This window comes from Pristis pectinata, chromosome 12 (assembly GCF_009764475.1).
Source record: "Pristis pectinata isolate sPriPec2 chromosome 12, sPriPec2.1.pri, whole genome shotgun sequence".
NCBI classification, from domain to species: Eukaryota; Metazoa; Chordata; class Chondrichthyes; order Rhinopristiformes; family Pristidae; genus Pristis; species Pristis pectinata.
The window spans coordinates 30873526-30894739 of NC_067416.1; the positions used below are offsets into that span (position 1 = coordinate 30873526).

A 21214-nucleotide genomic window follows, 5' to 3' on the forward strand; every position below is an offset into this window, starting at 1 on the left:
GTTTTGTTCTCCTTTTGTACTACCTCGATGTACTCCTGTCCACTTGCCCAGATGGTATGCAAACAAAAGCTTTTCACTTTATCACAGTACATGTGAAAATAATAAGCCAATTCAGTATCTAAATTCACTAAAATCACTTTTGCTCAAATCAGGAGACAACAGGAATATGGTGATGTAACACAGTATAGTTACTTACTGTAAACAGACAGCATAAGAAGTGTTAAAAAAAATTACCGTGTCCTAAATTTGTTAAGATTTAAAGTGGGGAAATGCGAGACTTGATGATATGCTGTTGGGGACAAGAAAATACTTTGATACAAATTTCAAATCCATGAAGGACATGAAATGACATCTGATATACTTGCTGTTTATTCAAGTTAGACAACAACTAAGGAATTTGTACTTTCTCCCCGTGTCTGCACGGGTTTCCTCCGGGTGCTCCGGTTTCCTCCCAAGTTGTGGGCATGCTATGTTGGCGCCAGAAGTGTGGCCACACTTGCAGGTTGCCCCCAGAACACTATACGCAAAGATGCATTTCACTGTGTTTCCATGTACAGTACGTGACTAATAAAGATATCTTATAACTGTTGGGTATGTAGCCAACTGCATCTTGGGTCTTATTTTCCCTTTCTCTTCCAAGTTGCATACTGCCACACTTGCAATAACCCAGAAGTTGCTCCTGAACATCTTGTCCTCTGCAGCACACATCTTCAAACCAGACATTTCTCACTTTAACTCTTTGCAGATTTGGGGCAGAAGCTGATTTTTTTTTTTAAAAACACATCTGCTGCTTTCTGGATGCAGTCAACTAACCATGTTGTGTTACACTCCCATTCACTACCAAGATTTGATTTCCAACTTGATACATCTTGGTATATAGCTTACTACTACAGTGGATGATTTTGTTTCAAAGCAGCAGCAACATTTACCATTCTACTAAGAGGACATTTCCTGTAGTTTAGAACACAAGTATTTTGACCAGAAAATGTTCAATACATTTGCTCCTAGACAATTAATCATATTCCAATTGAACTGGGAAAGAACAATCCACTTCACATTAATTCTACTTTCCTCATTTGAGAACTACTGTGATTGATGTTTCTCTGCTACTTTTCAATAGCAAAAGCACTTACCAATTTCATTTAGTACATATTCTTGACCGTTATAGGAGAGTCTGCTGCTAGTGATAACAGGTGGAGAAAGGCCCTTCATCTTTGCCAAATTGTTCAACAGCTGGGATGGTTTGAGCTGATCGCGCCACGCATTTACTCCAGATCTGTTGACGTAAGCCAATTAAGTTAGTCACATCCAAATCAACCATATAGAAACAAAAATAAAGTTAATCTGATTAAAGATGAAAGATCTCATCAAAACACTCATGCAATGAATTTCTTTTTAAGTGAACATTACATAGACCAGTGAGAACCTTTTACTTCATCCTAATAGCCAGGCACAAGCAGGGAGAAAATTCTATGATCTCATTTCCAATTATTACCCAATAATGTGTGTGCGCAATATGTACAAGGAAAACTGGTATTTTACTAAACACCAGCTCATGGGCAGAGCTAGCGCAAGGCATTATACCTGAACCCAGAGAATGATTCAGGACTTTGTGGCCATTTTCTAGGAACTGAGTATCAGGGAGAGGAGGGAACAGTTAAAAGAACGAAAGAGATAATCATTCAAAAAAAAAAGACTCCAGTTAATACACCTTCAGTACTTACATAGAATATGATTGGGGCAATCCAACACAAGCTCCAAAGCGTGATAAAAGTCTGTTTTCCAAATCAATAATAGTCTCTCCAACCTTTTCATCACGTGACAACAAATCAAAATCATAGAGTGCAATTTTGAGATCTTTCTCCGTAGGTAAATTGCAAGTAATTTCAAACATCCTAAAAACAAAGGATAAAAATGGTAATTAATTTTTTGATCCAATGCTATACCTTTTCTAAGGCAAGGATTTGGACTTTTTTTTAAAAACTTGAGATAGCAATATAACTGCTCTCAACATAACTGGTTGGAGCATGCATTCAGCAATTAGTTCAGCCAGAAGAATTGGGTTTAATGCCTGTTCAATGAAAACTTGAGCGACCTCAACTGGCCAGACAAGAGACCTTCTTGATACTCAAGCCAGGGAAATGAGAAAGACTGTTTCAAGTTGTGATAATTAAATACCAAATTTCACTGTCAGAGAACTTATCAATGTCAAAAGATTGAGGCCACTCTATCCATTTTATAGCTCATTAAGCAACATTTCTTTTTGTTCTAACCTATCTAATGCAGAAAAAAAAAGTGTTTTCGACTCTAAAGTTATCTGGAACCAATTTCAGTTTGAATTTATACTCTTGTCAGACAACTACAACCAATCTTAAAGCACTATTCTGGATATTCTTGAGTGTTTCATGTTGGATCCATTTCTGGGAAGTTCCCTAAAGAACACGATTTTTCTACATTTTTGCCAATGCCACCCTTTGAACCAAAGGCTAGACTACCTTTGCACAGCACTCAACCATGAGCCATGTTTGAATTATGCCTAGCATAAGCAGTGTACATGATGCAGTCTGAATGGGGAACTACCATAGATTCTCAGTGCATTGCATCAGGAAGGTTAACAGTATAGTCAAGGATTGCTGCCACCATGGTTATTCCATTTTATCTTTTCTACCTCTAGAAGATACAGGAGCTTGAATGCCCAGGTGACCAAATTCAAAAATAGCTTCTTCCCCTCTATTATCAGACTTCTGAACCAATCAACTCTTTCATGTACCCTTCCTGGTGGTGCTGCCACATTCTCGAATTCTTTACTTCTACTTCTGTTATTGTCACTTTAGCGTTTCTATTTGCACTTCCTCAGTTTGCACCATTCTGTTGGTTTTACACTCTTCAATTTATTATTACTATGTATACGGTTTACTCTGTGAGCTTCACATGAGCATGAAATTTGATTGCACCCTGGTGTATATGACAATAAACTAATCCGAATCTAGCTTGTGGTCTTATTGCTTTTTCAACTAGTACTCCAATCATTTGGCCCACAAGTACATGTTCTGTCATTTTTCACTATCAAGGTTATTCTTAGCTTTCTAGTCATACTCTCATCTCCAAGAGACATAGCTGTAGAATCAAGCCTGACTGCAGAACCTGTAGAGAAATCCAGGCAGATGCTTGTGTCTTGCACTGCTGGCAGCATTGCCTTTCAGATGCAATGTTAAGTTGAGGCACAGCCTGCCCACTTAGGTCATTATTTACAGAAAAGCGGTTTCACTGGTGTCCTACCAAACATTGATGTCTGTTGAGCAATAGATAATAGATCACCACGTATCCCATGCTTGACCACATATCTAAACTATTTCCAAAGGTTTTATGCTCAGGGTGAAGTCCACCTTGTATCTGCTTATGTGTTTTGTTTTAATCAATTTGGGCTACGATTGTACACTGTCCCTATGCCGCATCCTGAAGTCCTGCTGATCATTAGGTTAATCAACCTGGCAAAGTATTGATTTTGAAAACACTAAAAGGATGTCGTATGATTGAACTGTTGTATACCAGTAGATTAAGAGATCATTTAAAGTTGCTAATAAGAGTTAAATGAATAAGTGAATGGCTACTTGGACAAGCAATAAAGGAATGGCTACTTGTAGTTGCTTTTGTGGAGGGAGGGGGAGAAGAAAAAGAGGAAAAGACAAACCACTTAAGATCATGCAGCTGAAATGATATATGGAAGCAAAAAACTATTAAATCTAAAGATGCCCATTTAACCCTCAAGGCTACTTCTATTCACAGAATTTATTAGAATATGCATAAAACATGCAAAATATATGTATATTACCTGCCATACACTGGGTTCAAAGTGTTAGGAACATAATTGTCTCTATCTTCTATTGATTTTTTACCCAAGCTGATCTTCACATATGGGTCACACTGAAAGAAAAAATGGGTTTTAGGAGAAAATTTATGCAACAAATCTGGCTACGGAGGGGGGAGTTATTTTGCTAAAATTAAATCAGGTTGACAAGAATACAAGGACATCAAGACTGCTGGATAACAGCCACTTTGCCCATTCCACACCTCTGGTCTCTGGCAGCTGGCTAGATGGTAATTTTACCACCAGAAATTCCACCCAAAAGCTGAACCGAAAATGAAACCACATTTTTGTTATGTTCAGATTTGCAAGTATGAACATGCTTCATATTAGTGAAAATCTGCTTCTGGTATCAGAAACACAAATGGAAATTTTGTAGGGGTGACTAGGTAATGGACAACCAACACATCTACATTGAGGGATCAGAGTTTTTGTAAAGGAAAAGCAACAGAGAAACATTGCTTCTTGCATTATAAACTCATTAGTCAGTAAAGAGCTGCAGGTCAAGTATTACAGCTGTTGGTTTGTCTTGGCTTTATTGCTCCCCCTCTTTTCTGACCTAGACACTAAACCCAGTCAAACCTTAGATCAGCTTGCTTTGGAAAGGGTTTCCAGCAAAGACAGCAAGGTACTATGCACCAAGAAACCATATGTTGGAAACAAAGTACCCAAAACAAATGTTTAACCAGCTTGACTTATATTGATATAAATAGAGCTGCAGTTCAAAACCACAACCAAACTTCATAATAAATGTAGACCAGTGAGGTAGTGGTAATAAGTTCAATTGGCCTCAGGTATTCCAGGGTATTAGAAAAGAGGGAAGATTGGAGAAAGGAGGTCAATAACATTGTCCCTGGACTCTTGATTATTTTAGTTACTGGCTGGACATCAACAGGAAGGTTCAATGCAAAACCAGTGCCCAGCCACTCCCAGCCCTTGTGATGAGATGCCAACAAAGGACAAAAGAAATTGAAAGAAATGTTAATCTATTATATAGATTAACTGTCCATTTTGTTGCTCAAAACAGCAGTCAGAAATACATAATACAATTTTCTCAATTTAGAAACTAACTCTCAAATTCTTTGAGTGGTGCTTGGGATGGTGTTTGACGGGGTGGGTTGGGCGTGCGGTGTGTGACTACCATTGTCCATTGCATTCAGGTTATCCAGTCTCCTTTTCATCACGGGAACTGGTGTGCAAGCAGTTGGTAGGGAAACAAACAACTATGAGGGCACCAAAATAAAAGGGTGCACACTTCAACAGCAGATTTTCAACCCAGTCTTCTGAAAAGGAGAGAATCCAAAAAGATAAAGGCCACTACTACCCACATTCCCCTCTTAATCCAGTGACAAGCCTCTGGAAATAATTGTACGCCAGCACAGATGTCAGCAGATTTGTGCCAAATATCATGCCACATTCAAGTTTCTTACCTTGCCATTATTATCTTTCGGTTGTAAGTCAATGGCTCGTATGATGTAAATTCGCACCAAACATTCCTGAGTTCCACTATCAGGTAGCTCTAAAAACTGGCGTGGAGGCATTTTAACAGCAGGATCATCACTTAAAGGATAAATTTTGAAGGAACCCTACAATACATAGGCAAATGAAATGAAAGATCAACAGCACTTGACAGGTAAGTAATTCACTGAAATAAATTCAAGGCAATTGCAGCATTTCCTAATTATTTTTGGGCAAGGTTCAGGTCAAAAAGAAAACTGACTGTGTTTGCACAAACTATTTTAATGGAACTATCATACAGAAACACTCAGGTCAGAAAGAAACAGAATTAGGATTTCAGGTCAATAACCTCAGCTCCAATGAGTAGTCTTCAACCTGAAATACTCACCATTTCTCCACAGATGCTGCCCAACTTGTTGAGTATTCAATCATTTGTTTTTATTTCAGATTTCCAGGATCTGCAGTATTTTTCAGCATCTGGAGTATTTTGCTGGTATTTTATCATCACTTACCAAGCTTTGGACCTTCAACAGATTTAAAAGCAAAAATCTGCAGATGTGGGAAATCAACAAAACAGGGAATACTCAGCAGATCAGAGGGCAATTGTCGAAAGAGAAACGGTTCAGGTCAAAGACTTTTCATCAGAAATGGGCAACGTTAGAGAAGCCTAATTTAAGTACACTTCCAGAGAACCAAGGATGGAGAGGGATTAAAAAGGAATGAAATAAAACCTATAAATGCTGGGCAGGCAAATAATCCATCAAAATAAATTGAGAGTATGAAATTACCTGTTTTTCATCATTTTTGTTTAGTCTGAAGGAATCCTTCCTGACTGATTTAGGTGTACTCATCTACAAATTCACCACTGCTTTGTAATCCGTATCTTTGTGGGTCAGACCAATAGAGTCATGGAGTTGTACAGCACAGGAACAGGCCTTTTAGCCCAACTTGTCCATGCCAACCAAGGTGCCTACCCAAGCTCATCCCATTTGCCTGCATTTGGCCCATATCCCTCCAAATTTTTCCCAACCATGCGTCTATCCAAATACCTTCAACATAATTGTACCCGCTTCTACTGCTTCCTCTGGCAGCTCATTCCATATACCCACCACCCTCCATGTGAAAAACTTGCTGTTCTGATCCCCTTTAATTCTTCCTCCCCCCCCCCCCCCCCTTAAGGTCTTCTTAAAGGATTAGGAATGAAATTAAGGTTAACAAAGCCATTTGTTTCTCATTGCTCCAGTTTCTTAATGCAGCTGCTATGCACCTAGAGAGAAGGCCACACAGAAAATGTGGCAGCAACAGGTGGAATACCACTGATTTTCTTTTCAACTGAGGGGTAAACTCCGACTGTAGGGCCTAATGAACACTTAACTTGTCCATAACTACCAGCCTGACTTGGGAGCTTTATAGTCTCTGTGGTCTTGGTTATTCTAATGGAAGGAAATCCCAGGATCTCTGATACAACTGAAAATGGGTCTCTCTGCTATCTAGGAGACACAAGAGACTGCAGATGCTGTAATCTAGAGCGAAAAAAAAAACAAACTGCTGGAGGAACTCAGAGGGTCAGGCAGCATCAGTGGAGGCAAAATGGATAGTTAATGTTTCGGGTTGAGGCCCTGCATCAGGACTGAGAGTGTAGAGGGGAGATGGCCAGTATAAAGGGAACGAGAGGGAGGGGAGAGGCAGTGGTTGGCAGGCAACAGGAACCACACGGGGGGTGGGGGGGGGGGGGGGTGGGGGGGTTTAGAGATGATGGGCAAATGGAGCCAGGTGGGGTTAGGAGATGGAGGTAGAGACAGAGGCTGGAATATAAGTGGAGATAAAAGACTGCAGACACTGGAATCTGTAAGTGATAAGTGGAACCAGACAATGGAAAGGATATGGGCAGATAGAATCCAGGTGGGGGAATGAGGAATGAAACTGGGTGATGTGGGTTTGGGGGTGGGAAAGAAATGGAAGAAGGAGGGAGAATCATTTGTCTACCAGCTAGTTTGAGCTTTGGGACCACATGGTTAGTCATCAAATTAACAAGGAGTCCATTTGTCCTGGATTTTTTCAACTAACAACAAATATTTTAACATTGTTTGTGATCCAAGGGATAAGTGCAAGTCCAGCACAATGCATGGGGAAAATCTGAATCTAGTCATTTTTCTGTGGGGTGATGAGATATTCTCAATGAGAGAAACTCAAAACCAATAAAATGTTCAATTCATCCCTACAGAAAGAAGTCCATTTCTGAATTACTTTGCTCCAAAGTTGTTGGTGGAAGACAACCCCAGCAATATGGTAATTTCAACTGCATGCCCCTCCAAATGATACAGTTTATAACTACATAGGGATGAATGGCATAACTCCTGAAGGTATATTAACCAGTTGTTTAAGAAAGCAGTAATTTATTATGAGAGTCTGCAGAGAAGCCAAATATATATTCAGATCACTTGTTTTTAGTTAGCCCTTTGGACTATTTGGAAAGAGAATATGTTGTGCTCCATGTTGAATTATAACCTTTAAAAAGGCAGGTGAACTGGATTTTTTTTTGCTGAATACAAATCGCAGAGTTAGACTTTCACCTGATACATGCAAGGTTCAAGTACAAAAGTATATTTAAATCCTCATACTTTTAAAAAATCTTTTAAAGAAGACAATGGGACAGCATTTGTCTGCACTTTATTTTGTAGAAAAAGGCCCACCTTAAATTCACCCACAACTGATGGATCTTCATCATCCTCAGATTTGCCCCTGAAGAGTTTAAATGTCTGGCAGAAATCAGTCAGCCCTTTGAATTCAGGGACATCCTCCAGTTCTGTGTCATACACCTGTAGGGAGGGAAGACAAGGAAGCCAAATTAAACGAGCAAGAGGCAAGAAGCACTCTTATCACCAACTAGTCCCACTTCACTTTTTGCCTGGAAGGCAAAATCACCTTATCTAGATGGAAGCTGGTGTGGGACTGATTATTGGCAACAGTTAGGGCCAGGTGTAATCTGAAAGTGTCCAGGCAGTGACAGTTTTAAAATCATCTCTCTTAATTGTGTTGACAGCTATATGTCTACAGGCAATGCAAAATGTCAAACTCTCTCAATTTCAAGTGAAGGTAGAAAACAGACCTTTGGAATCTAACTGGCAAGGACAACAGCATATAGGCAGCCTAGGTAACACATTAATCCTAATTAAAACCTTTAGCAGTGTTAATGTGCCACTGCTGGATATCATTTGCAAACTTAGTTATGTTATAAATATAACCTACTCCAAAGCAGAGCAATTACATTGGAAACAGCGAAATGTTGAGCCGGATCATCCTGGATTAAACCCACTGATCAAACCCGTCTGCACTAACCTTTTGCAGATATGGATGGCCAACCTAGCTGACTCTGTACTTGTGGTAAAGCAGGCTCTATACTGCAGCCGGGCCTCATCTAAAGGTCCCTCACACCCACATTGTCTTGTTAACTATGTTACAGACTTTTAAACTGTTAAACAAAACAATTTCATTGGAAACACTGATATGCTTGAAAATATTTAGAGCATGAAAATAACCTGTGCCTTTTTCTCAACATTGGCAAGCCCATACAATTGAATGGCCTTGCTGGATGGTGCTGACAGAAAGCTGAGGGGCCAGGTGCAAAGTGCACGCACTCCCCACTCTTCAGCACATTGGTGCTGCAGTCCATACACCAGCATCTGATCTCCAGCTCACCTCCACATTTTTCTTTAAGACTTCTTTATTAGTTACATGTACATCAAAAAACAGTGAAATGCATCTTTTGCGTAGAGTGTTCTGGGGTCAGCCCGCAAGTGTCGCCACGCTTCCGACGCCAACATAGTATGTCCACAACTTCCTAACCCGTACGTCTTTGGAATGTGGGAGGAAACCGGAGCACCCGGAGAAAACCCACGCAGACACGGGGAGAACGTACAAACTCCTTACAGACAGTGGCGGGAATTGAACCCGGGTCACTGGCGCTGTAATAGCTTTACATTAACCACTACACTACCGTGGCTGCCCAGTGCCTTCCTTTGAATTGTAAAATCCAGGTTGCCTTAATTAAATTTCTGATTGGAAGAAACTGTTCAATCGAGATGCAAATATGTTCAGATCCCAAAATATATCAAATACTTCCAGCAAATACTATATATATTTTTTTGAGAAAAAAAACTTTTTTTGCCTTGTTGTGAAAGGTGCCAATGTTTGTATTTGATGGACAGCTTTCAAAAAGTGTTTACAATTAGTTGACGTCAAAATTGCTGGAATAAAAATCTGGCGAATGGTCAATGATCTTCAGTTTAGGGCCAAGATTCAAAACCTGCCCCTGATGGGTTATAGGGCGAGGTCTTGGCCTGGTTGCTTCAAGATGATGGTGGAATAAAGTATACAATCCAGTACCAGAGCCAGGCACACCTGTGGGGCTCTGGCTGACCATCTGTGCCTCACTGATTACAGCTTGAGTTAGGTTTTTGGGATAGGAATTTTGTGTCAATGGAAAGTTTAGGAAGCTCAAGGTTTCACTTCAATCAATTGCACAGCAGTTAACAGACCTTCACTTGTAAGAAAGGAGAAGTCTGCTCTGTGTTGGAGAGTTCTGTGTAATAAATATGTCAAGTATTTACTGAAGTAAAGATGCACTATTGCTCATTGTTGCCTCAAGGAGGCAATGCTACTACAATGCCAGTGACCCAGGTTCAATTCTGACCATTGCCTGTAAGGAGTTTGTACGTTCTCCCAGTGTCTGCATGGGTTTCCTCCGGGTGCTCCAGTTTCCTCCCATATTCTAAAGACGTATGGGTTAGGAAGTTGTGGGCATGTTATGTTGGTGCCAGAAGCATGGCGACACTTGTGGGATGCCTCCAGAACACACTACGCAAAAGATCACTGTGTGTTTTGATGTACATGTGATTAATAAAAGATATCTAAATCTAACTTGCTGCACTAAGTAAAGGAATTGTTAGCGGAACATTCACTGGCCTTGAAACGTGTCTGGGCACCTCTCTATAGATAATGCAGGGTGGGGTTGAAATTTAGCTTGGGTGGCCACGTCAGACAAAGCAAACTGCATATTGGTTATCAATGAATTAATCCAACCATAAGTACAGTTAGTATCTAGGTACATTCCCCAGCAAAAAGAGCATCCTGTTCACAGTCTTATAAATGCCCTAAATCAGATGATGCTTGCACAGTATATTCTCATCCACCAAAATGCTCATGGTAATGCTGTGATCATCCAGCACTGTAAAGGATACGTTAGCAAAATTATGAGCAAGAAGTGCTGAAAACTGACAGAAGCTTGATGAATATTGGATTTCTCTTACCCTTGCATCACTTAAGATGGAGCTCAGTGGCTCTGAATGATGCCCCGTGAAGGAATGGGGAGAGCAGAAGAGAATAATTTTGCAGAGATGGCATTCACATGCTTGTGCAGCCTTCTCTTCAAAATAGGGGTAGAGGAAGTCCTTTTCCCTAGTGAATAGAGGTTGAGTTTTCTCTTGGTGCTGTTGTGCGCAAAAGTTGAGATTATGGTACAGATCAGCCTGGAATGCGCTGAGACTAAGGTGTTGAATTTGACAGTGACCTTGACCTACATGGGCAGAGCAGTTCATCTGGTGTGGCTGGAGCTCTGAATGAGCAGAGAGGTTGCTCCATGGAGGTCAAGGTAGGAGCATGTGTCCAAGTAGACTTTGTGGTGATATTGTCTTCAAATGTGAGTGCTTCTAATGCCTCTCCTTTTGGGCCCTCTTGCATATCTGTGGCATCTGGCCTGAAGCCCTCACTCAAACAATGCACAGCCAGCAAGATTACCATGAAAGTTCATCCAAATATCAGGATGGTAGTGGAGCTCGCTAACTATGTCTATGGTTACGAGGAGTAGCTCTCATCTTAAATGAGCAACTTCCAGTGTGTCTGCAGCAGATTGCAAAGGTTATACTTGGCTGGAGTGGCCTTTAAATGTTGTAGCCAGAGAACTGGGAGCATTATGGAAACTTAGTTTATGTTCTCTTGAACTAGCATTATGTACACCGACTGTGCCCTGAAACAAAATTGCATGAGCAATGATGATGTTGGGTGGTGCATGCAATTAACATGATTGGAAGTGCCTGCTTAAAGTTTTGGAATGCAGCGATGCAATTCAGTAAATGGTTGCAATATGTTCCACACCAGGTAAAAACCAATTTTCATTTGTATTGTTTTTTCCCCCCCAAAACTGAACCCCGTGATCTCATTTCTAGGCAGTTAAGTTTATTTTTATAGTAAATAAAAGAATTTGTGGGTGCAAGCCAACTTTTTTAATGAAGCAGACTATGCTTGCCTTTAGCTATCTGTTCATCCTGTCTTGAACTTCTGCATGTGCAAGGGCATGGTAGTGTAGAATTTATACTGTAACGCTTTAAGAGTCAGTGACCCGGGTTCAATTCCGGCCACTGTCTGTAAGGAGTTTGTACATTCTTCCCGTGTCTGTGTGGGTTTCCTCTGGGTGCTCTGGTTTCCTCCCATATTCAAAAGACCTACAGGTTAGGAAGTTGTGGGCATGCTATGTTGGCGTCAGAAGCGTGGCGACACTTGCGGGCTGCCCCCAGAACACACTACGCAAAAGATGCATTTCACTGTGTGTTTTGATGTACATGTGACTAATAAAGATATCTTATCTTACAAAGCAATTAGATTATTTCAGAAACAACTCAAATCAGTAGAAAGCTTTATAAATACTACAGTGTAGCAGAAATTCGACTTGAAACCTACAGGAGAAAACTTGGCTTATTTTTGTCAAAGCTCAAAATGCAGCTTAAAATTTGAAAAATCAAGGGCATACGAATACAAGTTTACTAGTGTTTGAAGGGACACATCCTGTAGTCCTTAATGCCATCATACAAATTGGTAACCTTGCACCCATAAGCAAGTTGTATACATTCTTCTGAAAGATAAATGGGGTGGAGGCCCTATGCTCCTCCTTACCTGCACCTCATTCCCCCAGTCTTGCATCATGCTTCCAGTGATGATCATAAACTTATTTTTTTCCACCAATATTTCAATACCGAGATCCTACTCATTTTCCTGGGCAATGTGAAGAATGGAATTAAACCCAAAGTGTAGGAAACCAGATGATTTTGCTGATGTGGAGGAAAGTTGTAAGGAAATCAGTGAGCAACCACATCTATAAACTTAACACTCAGCCTTTCTTTTTTGTCTGGGCAACAAAGAAGCCAGGTTTAAGCCATACTTGAGGAATAAAGTTGTGGCTCTCTTGCTGCATTAGGTTTGTACTTCCAATACTCAAGTTATCAATGGGAGTCATTTGGAAAATCAACAAGCACTTGAAGTCTATGAGTAGGTCTCTTATGGATTCCCAGTAGAGGTAGCAAACCAAATTACCTTTAGCATATCATAACCCTTCTGAAGATATTTGCCACATCGGTCATGCTCTCCTGCAGATGCATAAAACTTGCTCCACCAATCGATCGAATCATCCTCCTATATTAAAAGAAATCAATTCTCCTTAACATAACTACATTAAAGGCATGCAGTGGCTACAAGATACAGAACTCAAATGCTGATGGCTGCTGACAGAGGAACCTCAGGCAAGACCAACAAACGGGATCTCACAATAGTAGATAAATACGAGTCTCTTTTTGAAAACAACCTCAGTATCACAGGTGGATACATTTTGACTGCTAATGCAAGATGCCTTAAAATAGTGGAGCAAAATTGTACAAACAAATCTCCAAAAACTTTTGACTTGCCTTGTCATTTACACTTCAGCAAAAGAGATTTCACACTTAAATAGTCTGCAGGACTCATTTCTTTCACTCTCCCTATACAACTTAATGTCTGAGAAAAAAAATCCCCATTATCCTTTCCTTAGCTATGCTATTCTGAAAAGTAATTCACAATGGAATTATTTTCGAAGTGCAAAAACCCAGTTATTAACACTCCCCCAAAAAAAAGTGATCCTTTTTAATATGTCTGAACAGTTATCCATTTCACCACATGCCCTTTACTTCTGAATGTATGCCTTTACCTTTCGAGTATTACTATTTGCAAGTTCCCAGCAAATTACATGGTATAGCCAACACCATCTGATTTATTCTCCATTTTTTTTCAGCCTAGATAATACATTCTCCTTCATCTGGTCAAATTCAACTCCGTCAGCAAGTGAGATTGTTTAAAAGTTAACATATTGCCATATACATTCAGTAAAGCATTGGGGAAATGTTGTACATTTTGCTGCATGATTTACTTTATTAGGGTTTCTGAAAACTCAATAAAACTTTAAAAAGGTAGCAGAACAAATAGACAAGGTCACTAGTAAGGTTTATAAGTGTATGACCATTAATTCCTAACTTACGAGTTAAGGATCATATTGTAATTGAATAGAACGTACTGTGCACTCTGAATACTACCCTACTGGTTGGCTATAATAGTATAGAGAGCATGCAGAGGTGATTTACAATAATATTGTCTGGGCTAGGAAATGATACTTTTGGGAGACTGAACAGGCTCAAGTTGTCTTCCTGACTGAGGACAGATTTGATTGAGATGTATAGAATTAACAAGCCTAAACAAGGTTAAAAAGGAGGGACAAGCTTTCCTTAACAGAAAAAAATAGCTAATGGGGTGGGGGTCAATTGATTTAGTTTCATTAGTAGAAGAATGAGAGCGGGGTTGAGGAAACACGTTTTTTCAGTCAGCCAGTATTGGTGGGTGTCAAATTGGTTGTCTAGAAAGGTTGGGAGGTGGCAGAAATTTTCACCACATTTAGAAAAATATCTGAAGCAATGCTTCAGGCCTATGGACCAAGAATTGGAAATAGTGTTCAACACAACAGTCCATTTCTGATCAGGATGGACATAATGGGCCAAACTAACTCCTCCTATTGCTACAGTTTTAAACTTGTTCCTTAACTAGTCAACTTACAAGGGGTACCTCGAGTCAAGGTAAAGACCAGATTGCTATCCAGTAAGTCTTGTGAGCATTTATTTGCATCTTGACACCACCACCCCTCATTTATGGTGTCTTTATTCCAAATGGGTACGTCAGGTACTGTGACAGCTTGCAAGCATTCAGGTGGACAGGATACTGAATGAGGATTGAACAATGATGAGGAATAATGCATTCAAAAGGAGAGGGGAGGAAAGAGAGGCAAAAGTGGAGAGGGCAGATGTCACAATGTTATCTTTATTACTGAGGTAGTTAAAGTGCCCTCTTCAATACAGCTTACAGGTGAAGATAACTCAGTGCCTTTCCAGATACACACAGACCAAAGTAAATAGGAGCAGAATGCCAACTGAACCCTCAGCCCCACCTCTCAATACACTGTACAGTTAAAGTACAACACCAAAGTGTGACTTACCTTAACAGCCTGTTCGCAGCATCAAATGATTTATCAATAGCACATTTGGGAAATAAAAGAGGAAAGAAAATTAAGTCATCAGAATAGTAAACATTTTCCACAAATTCAAATAGGTAACATGCATTTCTGTGCAGAAAGGAATAATCAAATTTTCCTGCTCCAGGAGAAAGGGCATCATTATGAACAAACACCATTCCCACCAAAAGATTCCTAGACCATTGGTTTATTACATACCCTCATTGGAAAGATTAATCACTAAACAGAATAATCTACACCACTGTATGCCAAACCTTGCACTATCGTGCAATGCAAAAAGGCAATAGATTAAAATTTCTAATTTTGGTTAACACTTTTCTTCCTTCAAATTTTGGATACAAGTTTCAATCAAATTGAATAAATAAATGTAGATCTTTGCATGCAGGTATGTAATAAACATGTACTGGTTAGTACAACCACTAATGAACTGAAAAAGGAAATCCTCCAAGAATACAACCTTGTGTGTGATCATGCACTGGGTTTTGCCAAGCTGTTTAATGAGCAGAAATTTTCACCCAATTTATAGTTCAATTACAAACCCAAAAATTATATCCCCTCCAATGGTATTTAGGAGACTACCTTTCTAAATAAACAAAAAATAATCAGCCTACACAGTCTTCACTATATTTTTTTAAAAACCCACAGCATTATTAGTATGTTGTATGTTTTCATACCATTTGTTTCAATATACACAGTCTATAGTACATACCTGAGAAGAACACAAGACAGACAATCCCATAGAATTTTTCATTACAATGGATACCATCTTTGATATTTTTCAGTGAAAGGATTTTAATAATGCTGTAGTTTAAGACAGCCCTTATTAGACCACTTTTCTAATAGGCTCAATCTGCCGACTGTGTAGGCTTGTGTAGGAAATACTGTCTTTAAAGATTTTAATTACTGTATGCAAATGAGATTCGGGAGTAGCTTTTCATCTGCTGCAGGAAGAAAACTCTTCAAAAAGGTTGTTCACTGCAAAGGAGCAACATCTGCCAATATCTAGCTTCCTGTGGGATTCCTAACATTTCAGAGGAAACTGATGCATTTCAAATGCAAATCTGGATTGAAATTTATGACCACAATATGCAAAACCGTGATCTGATTTCACTAAAGTAGGATTTACACTCAAAATTAAATAGATTGGAATTAGCATCATGAAATCATGAAAGAAAGCAAAAAACATATATACAAATTAGTAACACATTATTCTCTGCTTTACTTCTTTTCATGATGCTTAGTATTTCTTAGGGGAATATAGAATGGTTCAAAGTATTTTAGGTTTCAAAGTTAAAGTAATGGCTCCAAAGTTAAGCTAAGATGGCTCGAAAACTGATTTCCATAGAGATAGCAATCTCAGCCAAGGCTGCAATAAGAGCACAAGTGGCCCAATGTCCTCAGGTTTAGAAAAGAGAAAACAGGCAGCACTGTCCCTTTCCAATAATCTGCTGGAAATGTTCTGTTGGTGCTGGACATGAACAGAATCAGGTTCAGTGATAAAATCTTCCACAGTTCCATTACTTCCAGAAATCATCACATGGTGAGAACTATAGTTTCCCTTTCCCTACCTTGGAACCGTATCCCAAACTACTGGTACCTTCAGATAAGGGGAAGGGAAATTTTGCATGTACTTAGAGTGGAAACAATGAACTGGAGAGTCAAAGAGACAGAGCTAGTTGTAAACTTGTATCTTAATGAAAAGAAAGTCACATCAAGCAATTAAAAATTAGTATTCTTAACCTGCAAGTAGTTTTCCTGACCCCTCAGAGGAAAAAAAAGTTGGCTGTCAGATTATGTGACCAAGACCAAAACTCAGAGCAGGTACTGAGGCTAGGACACTGAAGGCTACCAACCTGCTAAATCTTTACCAATTCAAAAGGTATCATTATCTTTGGGACTCTTTAAACCATTGATTTTAGCCTTCAGAATATTAAAGTTAAATTTCTGTACGAGGAAAAATGGGGAACTACCTCTAAAGTTTATTACAGACATAGTATACCAGACCACTGGACCTGATTTATGGATTAGAATACCAAGTAAATGTTGAAGTTAACTTGATCAAAAAAACCTTACAAAACATTTCAATTTAGGTATTAAGTATTTTCAGAGCATGTTAACTACTGGCAGACTGCTCAAGATAAAATGAGAGCAGATGGTGGTACTCCCTCTCATGTAACATACAGTGACAGAAAAAAATTCAGTATAAGCCTCCTAAACCTTGAATATTACTAACTTGGTGTTTTCCATACATACATGCAGTGCTGATGTAGTAGTCATTTTGACGACTGCTTTGGTGAAACTGTCTACAAACTGAAAGTTAGAATGCATGAGTGAGTTCCACCTACAGTGCTTTGACAAGTTAATCTCCTTTACTGACATTCACTCACTTCAATGTGTATTAACATTTTTCCCTCAAATGTCTTGGATCAGATTTTTACAGTTTGTATGGCAAGACCTAGTAACCACAGCAAAAACTGAATCTTAAATAATGGAATACCTTATGCAATCCACTGCACACAGTAAGAAATTAAATAGCATCCAGGCCACAGTGTCAAACAAAACCAAACTGGGATTTGTATTTGAAGTGCTTCATGAACTGCTATTTTAAATTATCCTAAGTTGGTCAACAAATTGTGACATAACATACATTGAGCTTACCATAGCATTTTTAACAAACAGCATGTGTGCATGGATTACATAGAATTATTAAATGTGAACAAGTCACATCCACTTGCATACTATTTCTTCAACATTAAATCTGCTTGTGAATTGAATAGACGTAATCTTGAGCAAATTGACTTCCCACACAATATTCAAGGAACTACTTAGCTTTTGTGGAGAGAGAATTAGGATTTCAAGCCATTCACTTAAAAAATAAAGTTTTGACTGATTCCACTTAAAGGATATTACCTGTGATTCCAGGAGAGGTTTCTGGTTGTCTTCTACATCAATAACACAATCACGAGCATTTGAAAGTAAAGATACTGTACAAATTAGGAAAAAAAATCTATGATTACAATATATTTTAATTGGTAATGCCATGAAAATATCCAAAACATTTGCGTAATGAATTTAAAACTAATACGATTAAAATTTAGAGACTAATTTGCATGACTATACTTAAAAGTAGCCCATATAATTTTAAAAACATATTGGATGTGATGCTATAGAATCCAGATTTTCTATCTGCGTTGAAGCTAATTTTCCAAGGCCGAAATTCCTTTAGAAAGACATTTGGAAAATACCTTTAGATTGCATTCCAACAGTTTCTTTTTCAGCATAGGCATCAATCCGATATTCTTGCAAAGAATGAATTGTGCATTGTCCAACCACAGGTTTACGTCCAAATGGCCTGTGGTCAATTACCTTTATGACAATAGGAGGAGTGTACATTTCTTCTTTCGGAAGATACTAGAACCAAGATCAGAAGTGATAGATCATTTCAGATCCATTCACCTAAATATTTGTTGATTAATACAATCATTTGTTACAGCCTAAATTCACTCTAAGCATTCAAGTACCAGTTCAGAAATTATGCATAATATAAATTTTCAATGGTAAACTTACTTTGCAAGATTAACTTCCTTAATCATTCAATGACATGTGAACTGCACAAGACTTATTCAGATTGATTGAATCAATTTTACCTTTGATATGCTTCTGTAGAAATATATTTAACTTGTGGACTGGTGTCCAAAACTGCCATATTTACAAGGTTTGTGACATTAAATATTTCTCTGAAAATTGAAACAATTAGAATTCTCAAATTGCAATGAACAGTGGACTGATCAACAAAAATTCCAACATCAGTCGGATAAAGCATACCTTTTGTTTTAAAAAAGATAAAATCTCAGACAGTGAAATGCATTGATAATGTTAGTGATAATTATATATATATATATATATATATATATATATATATATATATATATATTTTTTTTATATACATATAAAAAAAACAATATTTTGATTTTGTTAAAACTTACTTGCTAAAATATTCAAAAGCAGCAATTCTACCTCAATTGCTTTAGCTGCATCTCAAGTAGTACATTACTGAAGGGTAACATAGCAGTCGAGGCAGGTATCCTTGCAAGGTCCAACAGGTTAATTATGCCCCAATTTTAAATAGGAGTTCAGAGATTCAAGTGCTGAATACTTAGAATATACATATTAATTTTAGCACAAATGACCTGAATGGCAGCTTACAAATTACACTCCTTGATGTTGCTTTCTAAAAAAAATGCAAATCTGGCAGTAGAAAAAAAACAGGTTTAATCAATTATATAGTTAGCCTATTACAGCTGGTACATTGAACTATAGCAGTGAGAAATCCACTTCATTTGGAGAACTCTGGGTTAATTCTAGAATGATGTAAAGATATCAGTGCAATTAACTATTTCACAAATTTAGCCCGATAACCTAACCTAAATGGTCCACTATTGCTCATTATTTCAATAAATGATAAAACAATATTGATTCAACAATTTTAAAGTACCAACTGCATAGTGTTCTTGAGATGCATAAACATACCACTTTCATGAAGAGGACAGAGCGGGGAAAATTTGGACATTTTTTAAGGCTCTTGATCACAGCAGATTCCAAATACTTGTTGCCACATTCCACAATGAGACTTGGGGAAGTAACAGCTGCCAGCTGGTAGCTCTTCATGTTCCGTAACCCCCACGTTAGAATCTGCAACAACATTCCTGTTAAATAAATCTGCCTTACATTGATTAGTGGACTTACTCAATCTTTAGTTTGAAGCAGATGGCTTAACTAGTTAAGTCAAGAAACAGCCTCTTAAAAAAAAGCACAGATTTTGTGCTGATGAGACGGTCAGCAGCAATAAATGTGCAAAAATGACAGCAACACCTTGGTCTGGATTTGTGCAATGAAGATAATGGTGTCACTGATAATCTGTTCCTTCACAAACTGGCAACTCTAGCCTTCTATGATGGAAGATGCAGAGTGATCACCTGAATGAATGATTGATAGTTATCTGCCATTCTTGTATTAGAAATGATTGAGGGAAATAAAAGGCTTGCTTATTCAGGAGTATTTAAAAATAGTGAAATACATCATCATCCCTAGAAAAACTCAATGGTCACATTCCTTAAAACTTGATTTAAAATTACACTTGTTTTGCTCTTGTACATTTCCTTTCATTACCAGTCTTTGTCAGAATCTTGCTCACGTACAATGAACAACAGATTTTCCATTTCCCCATTTAAAACCACTTCCTACTTTGCCATCTGGATGTGTTGATGAGGATTCTTCATAGTAATTGCTTTAACATCTTTCCAAATACATTTTCTGCTCTTGGGGCATCATGGATGCCCTGTTGAGGCCATCAAATTCCAACTAATGCCAGACAGGATGAAATTTCTGGTGACAAGCCTGCTAAAGTTTGCAGCCAGGCTGAGTAAAATCAGGAGGTAATTACAAATTAAAAAACATGTACAAAAGAAATGTGTTGTAAGAGGATTTCCGAATGTGTGTAGAAATCCAAAAACATTTCCTTACAAATGAACAATCAAGTTCCGATTTGCCCCTTAAAAAAAAAGGCACTGGTAAAATTCAAGGTTTTACTTTTTAAAAACATAAGCAAACTTATTCCAGCTAAAAATTGTCAAGAAATGAGACTTACTTCAATTGCAGTAAGTTGTACAACTGGTCTGATACCATGAGGCACCATATACAGTGTACCTGACCGGACTGGAGGAAGAAGTGGTAAATTTGATCCATCAGGCTGTTGAAATGAAAAAAAGGGATAAAATGTTCAAAACCTTTTTGTTTTTAAATAAAAAACGGGAAAAGAGCATCAGAGTGAAAAGACTTCATTAAAAAGAAAATTCAGTATTAGCAAGATAGTCAGCAGATTTTAACTAGAATTATTCTTGCTTGGAGGAAAAGAAAACTTCATAGGACACAAAAGAGCCAAGAACTGCAGGAAGGCCTGAGGGTGAAGGGAATAAATTGCAACTTGGATAGAGCCAGTCAGGGGAACTGAAAGCTTCAGTTCAAATGGTAATGGGACAACAAGGAAGATAACATGGAGGATAGACATTGAAGGTATTCCAAGATTGATTTTTTTTTAAAAAGACATGCATCAAGATTGGCCACGTTCACATAGAAAGATTAAGGTAGGAGAGTTTCAGAAGTTTTCCTTTGTATCTAGTTCCCAATCAAACAGTACAAATATTAAACTGGAGCAGAGACCTGAATCTGTAGATTAAAAATAAGATACAAATAGGCAAGCCCTATTTAATAAGCCCTCTTTAAAATTAGTGCAGCAAAGTCAAAGCTCCTTATCCATCCAAGTTAGACGTTATTGAGGAAAAATGCCCTCAAGTTGTATTGGCAAAGAGTAAAGATAGAGATATATTTACTTTATCTTTCAACATCAGTTCCGCAGCAACAAGGAGCTCCCCAGATTTCTTTGTACCCATCTTTACTGGGTACCAAAGGAGCTTGGGTGTCACCTCTGCACTGGGATTCAGCTTCACAACCGG

At 38.4% G+C, this 21214-nt stretch overlaps 1 protein-coding gene across 1 annotated transcript in view; it reads right to left on the bottom strand.

Moving 5' to 3' along the window:
• LOC127576924 (myoferlin-like) overlaps positions 1-21214 on the bottom strand; it is a 183359-nt gene that overhangs the window by 69583 nt on the left and 92562 nt on the right. The window contains 12 exon segments of the mRNA XM_052027748.1: positions 1134-1276; positions 1725-1895; positions 3833-3924; positions 5296-5451; positions 8017-8142; positions 12689-12787; positions 16956-17012; positions 17613-17686; positions 17948-18113; positions 19233-19394; positions 20350-20451; positions 21092-21214. Coding sequence (XP_051883708.1) covers positions 1134-1276; positions 1725-1895; positions 3833-3924; positions 5296-5451; positions 8017-8142; positions 12689-12787; positions 16956-17012; positions 17613-17686; positions 17948-18113; positions 19233-19394; positions 20350-20451; positions 21092-21214 — 1471 coding nt within the window.